The sequence below is a fragment of the Andrographis paniculata genome, unplaced genomic scaffold (genome assembly GCF_009805555.1).
Source record: "Andrographis paniculata isolate CXL003 unplaced genomic scaffold, ASM980555v1 Contig95END, whole genome shotgun sequence".
NCBI classification, from domain to species: Eukaryota; Viridiplantae; Streptophyta; class Magnoliopsida; order Lamiales; family Acanthaceae; genus Andrographis; species Andrographis paniculata.
Genome location: NW_026137634.1, coordinates 740,318 through 752,771, shown reverse-complemented (window position 1 = coordinate 752,771; position 12,454 = coordinate 740,318). Strand labels below are relative to the sequence as shown.

The window sequence follows — 12,454 nt, the reverse complement described above, 5'->3', positions numbered from 1 at the left end:
CTTGCCAAATGATGATCCAAATCCTTAAATATTCCCTGGGAAACCGTACTGAAAACCGTCACCCGAACGGTTACAACGTCTCCTTCTCAACCGTCTTCCAACCTTTCTTATGCTGACACGTGTCCCCAGCAGACCAAAATTCCCTATATTTCACTCCTTGAGCCGACCACAGACCTTCCGCTCTTTTGGCCCGACTTCGTCCTTCGTCCGACCTACTTCTTCGCCCGACCCCACTTGGGCCGACCTCCATATCAACCGCCCCCTGTCTTTGATCAAAGGCCTCCGTGTTTGTCCGACTCCTCCTTCTATCCGACCTACAGTTTACCCGACCTGCGGATATCCCATCTCAACGACTTTCCGTCTCGAGGACCTCCCGACTTGAAAACCTTCCGACTCATCGTCTTTCCGTCTTGCGGACCTCCCGACCTGAAAACCTTCCGACTTGAGGTCTTTCCGTCTTGCGGACCTCCCGACCGGAAGACCTTCCGACTTGAGGTCTTTCCGTCTTGCGGATCTCCCGACCTGAAGACCGTCCGACTTGAGGTCTTTCATCTTGAGGGCCTCCCGACCTGAAGACCTTCCGACTTGAGGTCTTTCCGTCTTGCGGACCTCTCGACCTGAAGACCTTCCGACTTGAGGTCTTTCCGTCTTGCGGACCTCCCGACCTGAAGACCGTCCGACTTGAGGTCTTTCAGTCTTGCGGATCTCCCGACCTGAAGACCGTCCGACTTGAGGTCTTTCATCTTGAGGGCCTCCCGACCTGAAGACCTTCCGACTTGAGGTCTTTCCGTCTTGCGGACCTCTCGACCTGAAGACCTTCCGTCCTGAATTTTTCTTAGAAATAAATAAATAAATTTATTTTCCTTGATTTCCTCACGGTGTCCTTCAGCCAGTTCAATCAACCCTATTGCCAGGCCCATTCCTCGTTTTACCTTGGGCTTTTAACCTAATTCTAAATTTCGTACGTAACAAAAATACATAAATTTTAATATACATTAGATCCAATATATGTGTAATTTTAAATTAAAATTTTAGAATTGTTAAAAAAAATAAATTTTTCGGATCCATCAAGTCTTACCGGGTATAGTCTCGGTCGGATCTAATATAATCGAATCTAATTTGAATCTCGGATTTAACAATATATATTTGGGATAAATATCAATTCCAATTGAACCCGACTTATGGTCGTCCCTATAATTTTATAATTTAAATAAAATTTATAATAAACAATAATTTAAACAATGAATTTATTAATTTATTTAAAAAATATTATACAATAAAAAATAATATAAATTTAATTAAATATATAATTCAAATAATAATTAATTTTAAAATTATTTAATTTTTTATATAAATATAATACTATTATTTTTTTATAAAAGGATATAAATGTAAAAATTAAAATTTCAAGAATGAGATTTAAAAGTAACAGAGGTATTCCATTCAAAAAAAATCCCGATTTTAGACCTTTTTCAAATCCCATTATTTTAAATTTCATCTTTTTTTTTTAACCAAACATGAATTTCATGGGATTTTAAAATCCAAATCCCATTAAATCCCATTAAATTCTTGAACCAAATAGTCCGTGACTTTTAGATCCATTTACTACATGGTTAGTCTATTGTCACTTTTTTTTTAATGAGGCATAGTTTGAAAAATATTAAGTTCGGCTATATTTTTATTTTTTACAATTTATTATATTACTTATAAATAAATATTAAAATATTATTTCAAATTGCTTCCTCTTTTGTTTTAGTTATAATTATACATGAAATAAGCAATTTAAAATTAGTTAAAACAGATATTTTAATAACATTTTACATTTTCAAATGCATTTCATATATTAATTTTGAGGCACAATAGATAAAAATAAAAAATAAAAAAAAATTGTGTGAAGTTTGAAACTATTATGAGAAAATAAGAAAAATAAGAACACATAAATTTTATATGATTTGGTGATAACATATCAACCTAAAAACAATAATTATCTATATACAAGCACCCCAAACACAGATAAGTTCAAAAAAAATATCTGTCAATTAAAATAACTATTTTGCTTGGTTAGACCGCCCAGTCACGTTCAAAAAAACATATTGAAACATGTATATAATACGTTTACAAATTATAATAGAAATAAATATTCATTGCTGCGTTAGAATATTAATAAAAATAATAATAATGCAAGATAAAAGTACATTCTTATTTGAAGTTCTTTTTGTGTGTTTCAAAAAATATAAAATAATATTCCCTCCGTCCAACGTTAAGAGTATACATTTACTTTTGACGTAAAGATTAAAAAATAATAGTATTTTAACTATAATGTATAGATAAAAATAATAAAATAACATTTTTATCTTTACTTTGGTATAAAAATAATAATATGATATAAAATAAAAATATTTATAAAAGAAATAAAATATTTAATAAAATAATTACTGTAATTAAAACGTCCCAAAATAAAATGTATCATTTCTAGCGGTAGGAAGGGAGTAATTTTAAAGACAAATTCGGATACATCCGGGTCGAACACAGTGTAAGAAGAAAACCAATTCAAATCCAATTTAGGTCCAATTAATAACAACATAATTATATAAAAAATAATTTTTGAGTTCGATTTTTTTATCATAAGCATAATTATATCATAATACTTCTAATAAAGTATCCGGATTTAATTTTGCGTTATATTTTTAAAAAATTGTAAAATTATTTCAAGTTCGACCGACTCAATTTATATCCGGTTCATCACGTATCTCGAACCCAATCTGCTATGAACTTTACAAACATTCGTCTAGATACATTTCTTAATATTTATGTTCTATATCGAATGACTAACATCACTCTGCAGTGCAAATAAACTCAACTCTCATTATTTAATTAACCTAAAAATTTTGCCACAGCAGATAGTAGAAAACCATAAACTGCATCGATAGTAAAAAGAAACTAAAGCAACTTCTCATCTCCGATCCCAATCATAGCAACACCAAAGCAAACACAACCAAATCGATTAAAATTCACCATGAGATCAGAGGATTACAACTAACATACTAGCAGATTCAAGCAATTTTAACCTCAATAGTCTTCGGCTTCTTCGGCTCCGGCGGCGGCACCTTCTCCACCGTCACTGTCAGCACTCCGTCCTGACAAACAGCAGAGATCTTATCAGTGTCCGCATTCTCCGGTAACACGAATTTCCGCATCAGCTTCCCCATCCTCCGCTCCATCCTCACGTACTTGCTCCCTTCCTTTTCCTCCCTCTTCCGCACGCCGCTGATGATAAGCACGTTGCCGTCCTCCACCTGCACTTTGATGTCGGCGGATTTCAGTCCTGGCATATCCACCACAAATTCGTACGATTTCGGATGCTCCTTGACATCCGCCGGAGTCGCCGCCATAGCTCTGGCATCGCGGACGTATGTTCTCGTCGGAGCGGTGAGCGATTTGTCGCCGTGCGAGTCGTCGCCGTCGATGATGTTAGTTAGCGCTTGGAGAGTGTGGAAGAGTGGGGAATCGAAGCCTCCGTGAAATTGGATATCCATCTTCTTCTAGGAATGTTGTGATTTGCCGCAGAATTGTGGAAGAAGAAGCTGAGGATATTGATCTTATAGGGCGATGCGATGAACAATGGAGAAGTTTCTGGAGAATAGTGGAAGGTACACGTGGCGAATGTCCAGAACTTTCTGGACTATTATTTGAGATCATTCAGATAAAAAAATAATAATTTAATACGGGAAATTTTACTAGGATAAACATATATGCTTTTTAAAATGGGTTTAGAAAAAAAAAGTAAAAGATTATTTTTTTTTATATATATTTTCATTGTTCGTTTAAATTAGGAAATTTCAATATGAGAAATGAATAATTTCTTATTCATTATTTGTAATTTTCTTTTACGTGTACATAAATTGAAAAATTAATAATAACTGAAGATGTACATAGTGTTTGCTTATTTATTTTACTATTTAAGTTTTTATAAAATTTAAAATATATTTTTTTAATTTCATATCATTTAATTTAAAAAATAAAAATAAAAAATCATCAAAAAGATAATTTTTTTATTTTAAATAGAAAATAATAATAATAATAATAATAATATTCAATTCGATATTTTTTAATAAAAATACTAAATATGGTTTTATTTTATTGAAACTCTCTATATCTTATTTATTGTTTTTTCTTAATTGATTGATTAATTTTTTTAAAAAAAAATTTATTACTTTTTATAATAATTGATGTATAATACAATACTGTGTTTACTTTGATTAGTTATCTAATAAATATAGATTAATATGATATTTTAAATTTAAATTTAATTTACTTAAAATATAATAAATAAAAAATAAATATTTAATTTAATATCTCTATAAAAAAAAATAAAATTAAAATAGTAAAATCATAATCAAATCCCACATGTAAACATACCCATCAATATTATTTTTGTACCTACATTCCAAATTCAATTTTATAATCTAAAACAAAATCATCGATTGAGCCGAATTTTAAATCAAAATAATTATTTACAATTTAAAATTTAAAAATAAATGAATTAATTAAAAATCAGAACTTAAGACGGGAGACCGGCTGCAGCCGGATAATCTCAGACCCACAGTTTGGCGGCCACCGGCAAATCAAGGACCCACCCACACAGGATCACTGCCGAGGAGGTAACTGCCACGTGTCCACCACATTCCGATTTCGGAAAACCCTCGAAGGTTCCCACAAAACCCTCTCCCTTTCCCGCCGGCGACGCAAGCAAAACCCCTGCGCATGCCAACTCCGCTCTCTCTACAGCTCTCTTGTGCCCTCTCACATGGACAATCAGCTCGCTTCTCTACCGGAATCGACGGCGTCGTCGTCTTCGTCTCCATCGCTGGAAGATTTGATGAAGCGATTGAATGGAAAAACCGACTCCGAACGACTTGTCGGCCTTCTTCTAGTCACCAAATTCTGTGACAAGAACGACCACAATGTCATTCTCGACGTCTACCGCGCTCTCGGCTTCACTTTCCTCCACCGTTTGTTGCTCACTGGTATCCTTAGTCTTCCCAGTCCTCCTTTTGTACTTTCTTCTTTAAGCAGTTGGCTGAGCTTGGGTTTATTTTTATGCCAGGTATGGGGAGATGGAGCGGCGGAGGCAATAGTGCAGACCGAGAGGGCTACTTGCGGTTGTCTGTGACAGTTCTTGCAGCGTTTGCTAGGGTACCCGAGATTGCTCGTACTGATGAAATGCTGAACAAGGTTCCACTTATTCTGGAGGTTATGTCGACGGAGTATGTATTTCTGCTGTTTTCTCATTTTCTATGTGCTTCTTATGTCGGGTATTGGTCAATTTTATATGTTAATGCTTCCAACCATGGCATATTTTACATTTACGAACAATTCAGAATGTTCATTGTTTAGTTTTTCTTTATGCTCATATCCTGTAAACTGTGTGCAATTATGGCTGGGAACGAGTTCAATTGTTCCACTGTAATTAGAGAGAGCTTTATAGAGATTTACAGCGTTGTCATGGTAATAGAGTTGGGTTACATGATTCGATCTATATATTTTTCGCATAATGCAGTACTACTGATTATGTCGCCGAGCACCCAAATCAGAATACTTACCAATACAAATAATCTATTGAATATGCAGAGAATACAGTGTTTGTTTTATAGTTTGAGTTCTATTATTCAACTAAGGGTCTTGTGGTCCAATTTGGCAGCGATCAAATGAGGAACGATGTGTGACTTTCACTGTGTCAAAGATTTGATTATTAGAAGGACATAATTTATATAGCGATTATAGTATGTCATCAGAGTAATTCCTTTGTTTTGCTTTTATCATGTTAGTTTCATTTAATGTGGATCAATTATAAGCTCCTTTAAATTGCAGGTATGGTTCATCTCTCTCGGAGGAGTGCTTTGAATTTCTGTTTCTAGTGTCCTCTGCCCATGATAGTGGTGTGATTACTTTGTATGAATCTGGAGGGATGAATGTGTTGGCATCTCAAATGCATACTCTACCAGATGGTAATTTCTTTGAATATACTTTAGATATGCTACTCTGAATAAATTAGTCTTAATAATGATTATTTGAACAAATTCCATGTGATCCCCTGAAAATATGTCTATTGTGATGTTCACAATCATGCGAGCTTTTTAACAAAGCTGATGGGCCTGTTAGGCTTCAATCATGGCCCTGATGAACATGTGAGAACTTTCAACTGTGATTATTCTGCCAACCACTTGTCTTGTCTGAATCTCTTGCTATTGTGGTTTAGGTTCTCACACAATGGAACTTGCGATGAAACTGATTCATTTGATTATGAGCAAGCTGTCTTACGAGAAAATCTTTGCTGATCATTCGTCACATCTATCCAAGATAGTGAGTTCAGCTATTTCCTTGCCCTAACACCCCCTCCCACCCCGCTTAACAAATAAATATTGCCTTTTTCTTTGAAAATTCATATGATGTGTTTGTCTCTCTCTCACTCTCTTCCAACATGTTCTTATCCCCAAAATGTTCAGGTAGTTGCAATAGCAAAACAGTTTGCTGTGGTGCACAATGCTTTAAAGTTTGAGGCCCTTCACCTTCTCTCTAGCTTATTCTCATCAAGTTATTCGGTATGGAATTTATTTGTTGTAGGTTCTTTTTTTTTTTTTTTTTTTTTTTTATCGAAAAATGAGACTGGAAAATTTTGAGAAATTTGAGATTTTTTTTTTATGTGATGCTTTGAATGTAAATGGTGTTTAATATAATGTTTTTGGAGGGAAAATGGTAGATTGAATGGTAAAAAATTGGTGGAAAGAAACACTACACTAATCCAGCATGTGCAAAGTGCCAAAGTTAATGCTTTCCCTCTTTTATATTTTTATTTTGGAATTTATTGGCTTGTGTGATATTTATTATGAAACATCCAAATTAGTTTTGTATAAATTAAACCCAGTATCTTCTTTAAGATTTAACCAATTTTAAAGATTGTGAGCTTCTACATAATGGATTTGTTTTATGAGGTTAGGCTTGTTTAATGGTTCCCAGGCTGTGAAATCATACAATTTTCTGCTCTTGTCTACATAAATCTATTCACATGCTTCCATCTTAATGTTTTGGTTAATGGAATTCTGCGTCTCTATTACCTGATCTCTAGGGTGATCTATGTGCCATGCTTCAATCAATGAAGTTTGATGATTGGTCAACTTGCATACGTGTTGGTATCGTGGATGTTTTACAGAATCGAGTGGGTAAGTTTGCTATTGAATTGAAAAAATGAGGTTGCAAACTTGCAATATACAGGGTCTTTTAGATTCAGTCAAAAAAAGTAGTTTAAGTGTGTTCTTTGGTGTAAATAATGGTTTGATGTGATGTTTTGTAAGAGAAAAAACTGTAGTTTTATTTGGAATATGGAGATTGAATGGTAAAAACCAAAACAGAAACCCCAAAGAAACACACAGTTACCTAGCAGTGTAGCAGCTCAGCTCAACTGTCATAAGTTTTGCTTATATTGGTTGGAGGGTGGACAGTGTATGGCCAAGTAATTATTAATCTTTTAATTTTCATACAGAGTGGAGAGATACTTACTAGAGACTCCCATCTGTTTTTGTGTTCTCAACTGCAGCTCCTGCTGACAAACTTCAGGCTCTTGTTCTTGCGGAGTCTGTTATATCCAGTGTTGGTGAAGAGTGGCTAATTGGATCAACGGCCTTACCTGGTGGAGATAGTTCTTTTCCCGCTGATAGGTGATTTGTGAAAGTGATATTCTTGATTTTCATTTTGATCCTCTTTACCTTCTTTTTTATTTTATTTTATTGTTTTGTGCTTCTTTTCTTTCTCCAGGTGCATACTTCTCATTTTGGAATCATCTCGGGTTGAAATTGCTGTTATTTTGAATGAACTAGCATACATTAAGTACGAAGCCTCTAAAAGTTCTCCGGATGCTGAAACCTTTATTACGAAGCTAAGGAATCTGGGTGTTGCTTTCTCTTTGGTTGAAAATGTTATCAAGCTCATCTCAAAATTTGGTGAAAGTGAAGGTGAATAATATTATTAATCATTTAAAACTTAGTTTTTTGGACTGCTCTCTCTCTCTCTCACTAGAAAGGGAGTTTAAAAAGTTTTCTATCTTTCTGTTCTTTCTAGAAGTAACTTTGTTTCAAAGGTGATCATAGAATCTAGATACAACCGTGCATCTGCCTGTTTATTTGGGGACATTAAGACATCCTCTCTGAGGCAGATAATTGAAATGTCTGAAAAGTGATATGTGATTGTGAAGAACTGGGTACACTTGTGTATTGTTGATTTTCTTCTTCTGGTTTGTGGTTACCATTTTTAAAAGAGTTTAGTTAATGGTTTGAAGTTTAGATTTATTGTTCTTTTATATATATATAATGTAAAAATTAGTTGTCAGTTGCTTGCACTGAAAATTCAGTTGAAAATGACAATTAACTGCAGATTCAAATTCAACTTCCATCATCAATGAAAGCATTTTAACCAAGATCATTAATGGGCTTAATGAGACAATTGGTGCGGTCCTTGATTATTTGCAAGATGCAAAGGTAAAACGTATGTTTTTGCTTAGAATACAAATCATAGTTAACATCCTTGATCAAAATCATTATGATCTTCTGCAGGATCACGGGCAGAGAAAAGGAGAAGACCTTTTAGCTTCTGTCCGAATAGTTGGGAGGTATTGCATTTCTTCACTTGAGCTGTGTTGTTTTGGTTCTTTTGTTTGACCTTATGGAATGTAACAATGCATTCCATTGTTGTTGAATCATAATGTCGGTTGGCTGATGTGGACTAGTTGTACATTTTGTATATAATCTTACTATTTATTGTTTCAGCTATCTTGCAGAAGCACCTTGTGCATGTAGAGAAAAGGTGGAGGAACTTCTGAGTTATATGCTCTCAGTTGAAGGGGAAGATGAGTCGAGGTTTGCTTGCATGCATGTCTCTTTCTTGCTGTACTAAATCTTGTCATCACTTCACCTTTGCATAATGTTGGTTGATCCTTTAATTATATTTTGAAATGGCAGTCCTTGCCACTCAGTCTCCTTTTTGCTCCCTATGCTCTATCAACTAACTATGGAGAATGATGGATGTAAGACCTTTGCCTCTACTGGGGCTTATACAGCTGTAAGTATATCATTTTACTAAAAATTTTATTCTTATTTCCTGCTGTTTCCTCCCATGATTAAGCACAATCAGCATTATGAGTCCGAAGTGCTGTTCTATTAGGTAACTTGTTTGTTTCTCCATTTATAACCATGAAAGTAACATGCACATGGATTTAGAACAAGATGGTCTTAAATAATTTAAGATTTCAACGACATACCATCTACTTGGTAGCACTTCTGAACCTTTGGTATTTGTGACAGGTTGTTCAGTATCTTGTTAATTCAAATGATTTAAGCAGCTTTAATGTTGAGGATGCCGGTACAATACACTTGGCATGTGATACAATTTTGAATTTCCTTTCAAAGGTATATAATGCTTTTTTATTTTTATTTTTAAAATAAACTTTAAGATGATGTTTGATTGATGGAAGTGATTCTATTTGTTTGTTTCATGAATAGAGAGATCAAACTCATTTCTCATTGGATTGTAGTTTTGTCAAACTTCTGCAGTTTTTGTCACGATGGGCAGGTATTCTAGTTTGCTTTTTAGTTATTTTTTTTAGTATTTGCTTTGCATTCATATGTTTTATTATTATTATACTACAATCAATGAAATTTGTTGGGATATGAATGCCCAAATAAAACTCCCTCCCAAAATCTAGAATGACAATTTATTGAAGGATGCAAGGAATGATATAAAAAAGGTAAACAAGTTGAACATCAAGGTTTATGTGAAAATCCCAGCATGAAAAAGTGGTAGGATGAGATCAAGAATATTGAACACAATGAAGTACATAGTACAATGACCATGGCACCTTAAACTTAATCTCTCTGATTTCTAATTCTTCTGTGTGAGTGATACAAATTTGTATCATATGTATCACAATGCAATCTTTGTCCTCCCTCAATGCATTTTAATTCTTTCGTGTGTGTAATACGAAATTTTCAATATATTTATAGTCATAGATATAAATATACTACCAACTACAAGTACAGAAGATAATTGAATCACATTTTTGCAAATAGACGCCGCCGCAAATGGGTAAGAGTAGGTCTTGAAGTTTAAGCCCTGTGAAGTCAGTTGCATTTTGTATAACTCATGAAGATTACTGTTGTGTCTCTAGTTGCCAAAAGGCCTTCAACACTTGCGACAATCTCCAAACAATGCTCAAATTTTGGCCAACATACTGAGTTTGTCGACCAATAAGAACAAAAAGTAGCATCAAATCATATTTCACTTCAGTGTAAGAGTAGATTGTCCTAATTCAGAATCAGTTCCTCTAGTAGTCATAATAAAGATATCCTTTTAAGTTCTATCAAATCCAGTTTTATCTCTAGATAATTCTAGATTTTAAATCCAAAGTAGTGATGCTTTCACCCTGAAACTCTACCTCTTACAATGTGGAAGTTAATCAGATGATGATTGGTGAATATAGTCTAATTTCACTCACTATGATTGAGAATATTATGATAACTGAAATTTTAGTATGTTTGTCATTATATCTTGAAGGCCATGTTTATTTGGTTGGATTATTTAATCATCATGCCTTCAGCAATTTACATCGGTTGTGCTCTAAGTAACTTATTGAATTTCAACATGGTCAAGCAGGCGGTACAAATGATCCAAATGTTATTGTGACGGCTTCATGCATATGCTCATTTATACTTGATTCTACTTCCGAAGAAGTTCTTCTAAAGCATCCTGATTTCAACACAGACAACCTGATTGCTGTTGCACAGCTGATTAAGAAAAGTTTGGATGCATCTAGTCAGGTGATTTTCGGGTTGTTTTACCAAATCATTGCTTTATATGATTTTAAATATAGTGATAAATCTTAAATTTACACCCTGTGATTGGATGATTTTGCTGTTTTAAGGCTCCATGATGCATGCTATATTGGATTGCAAGTTAACTGAACCGATAATTTACACATAGTGGATATTCAATCATTCACATGGTACCGGATGAACCTTGGTTCGCATTTTTAATTCTTTGATCCGGCTCTAAATTACTGTATTTATATATATTTATACTGAGCTTCAAAGAAAAGCATTAGTTTTTTTTCTTTGAATATAGAAACAGATTTCATTTACAGAGAGTAACAACAGTATCACTCGTAAGTTACAACTTACAACCAGACAAATAAATCAACATTTCCCCTAGTTATAATGGATCTTTGTTTTGCTCGTCTCGGCGCTTTGCCTGGTTTCAGTTCAGATTTTTGTTTTCATCGTGATTCATGTGTTTTTGTTTAAGCATATGCATAGTACCTTGGTAACTATGATCATGCAATAAATACCCATGAAAGTAGACCCTTATACACTACACTTTTGTTAGTTTATTTTGTGAGATTTTAACAGTCTGCGGTCAACAACCAAAACAGGGTTTGATATCGGAAGATGATGATTCAGAGGTTGATCTTCGCCAAATAGTAGTTTCAGGTAATTTTTAGCCTAATGGCAACAATGCTAATCCTCTAAAGGGGCAAATGGTTGTATGATTTCGCAATTCTGGATGATGGCAGGATATTCTTCTTGGGCAAATCGATTTCCTCACATAAAGAAAATTGTAGAGGGATGATCGGTTTTCCCTGTGTTCCTCCACACGGGCCACGAAGTCTTGTTATGTTACTGTCAGTGGTCGGAATGGATCGGAGACGTGATCGGAATCCGGTGTCGGATTCAGGGCTGGAGGGCTGAATGCTAGCAATGGAGAACCATCCTTTAATGCCAGCCGTAGAGGTAAAACAGCCTGCCTTGTCTGTAAGAAACAGAAAATTGATTTGATTTAGATATTTCATGTTAAATATTAATATGTTTTTGTAGAGAACTTATTTATTGATTTGCCAATTCTAACACCACGTGCATTTATTCTTGTGTTAATGTTATGTTTGAAAATGTTGGAAGAACGAAGTGGGAGTGAGCGAGTCTGTCGTGTATTTGGATAAGATTACTTTTGCACATGTGACTTGCCAAGTATAGATGAAATATAGAAGCTGAAAAAATAAATTTATTTTACACGGGAAGTAGTATTCATCGTGGACAGTTTTTAACAAATAAAAATTTAAATTAATATTCTATTTCAAAGTAATTTTAAAATCATAATCAAACAAATTCAAGCTTTATTTAGCATGGTTTTCATTAAAATATTTTGATTTTGTTATGTTCGAATTTATTTTTTCAAATTTCTTTTTATTATACAAATTAAATATACTTGTTTGTAAAAATATATTATTTTATAAAATTTTATATTTAATTATTATTTAAATTAAAAAATATATATATATATGCTCAAAGTAGAGAGAATAGGGATGGCGAATGGGCGACCGGCGACGACAGTCCGCAGATAACAAAAGGATCAG

The 12,454-nt window shown here is 34.1% G+C and overlaps 2 protein-coding genes across 2 annotated transcripts; one reads left to right on the top strand and one right to left on the bottom strand.

Moving 5' to 3' along the window:
* Window positions 1–2,851: 2,851 nt before the first annotated feature.
* On the bottom strand, window positions 2,852–3,592 carry LOC127243671 (17.1 kDa class II heat shock protein-like). The gene has a single exon (XM_051263804.1). The coding sequence runs from the start codon at window positions 3,534–3,536 to the stop codon at window positions 3,054–3,056; it is 483 nt and encodes a 160-aa protein (XP_051119761.1). The 5' UTR covers window positions 3,537–3,592; the 3' UTR covers window positions 2,852–3,053.
* A 996-nt stretch (window positions 3,593–4,588) lies between these two features.
* LOC127243600 (uncharacterized) lies at window positions 4,589–11,963 on the top strand. Its single transcript, XM_051263692.1, has 17 exons — window positions 4,589–5,027; window positions 5,108–5,267; window positions 5,872–6,008; window positions 6,260–6,363; window positions 6,507–6,602; window positions 7,127–7,220; window positions 7,595–7,715; window positions 7,813–8,009; window positions 8,428–8,531; window positions 8,607–8,662; window positions 8,820–8,909; window positions 9,012–9,111; window positions 9,354–9,458; window positions 9,552–9,621; window positions 10,702–10,865; window positions 11,477–11,534; window positions 11,618–11,963. Exons 1-17 carry the CDS (start codon window positions 4,808–4,810, stop codon window positions 11,671–11,673), a joined length of 1,932 nt encoding a protein of 643 aa, XP_051119649.1. The 5' UTR covers window positions 4,589–4,807; the 3' UTR covers window positions 11,674–11,963.
* Window positions 11,964–12,454: the final 491 nt, after the last annotated feature.

Excerpts from the sequence above, each read along its gene's own strand:
- LOC127243600 (XM_051263692.1), top strand. The coding sequence starts at position 4,808 with ATGGACAATCAGCTCGCTTCTCTACCGGAATCGACGGCGTCGTCGTCT. Across the intron at positions 6,364-6,506 it reads CGTCACATCTATCCAAGATA|GTAGTTGCAATAGCAAAACA; the intron begins GTGAGTTCAGCT and ends CAAAATGTTCAG. Across the intron at positions 9,622-10,701 it reads GTTTTTGTCACGATGGGCAG|GCGGTACAAATGATCCAAAT; the intron begins GTATTCTAGTTT and ends ATGGTCAAGCAG.
- LOC127243671 (XM_051263804.1), bottom strand. The coding sequence starts at position 3,536 with ATGGATATCCAATTTCACGGAGGCTTCGATTCCCCACTCTTCCACACT.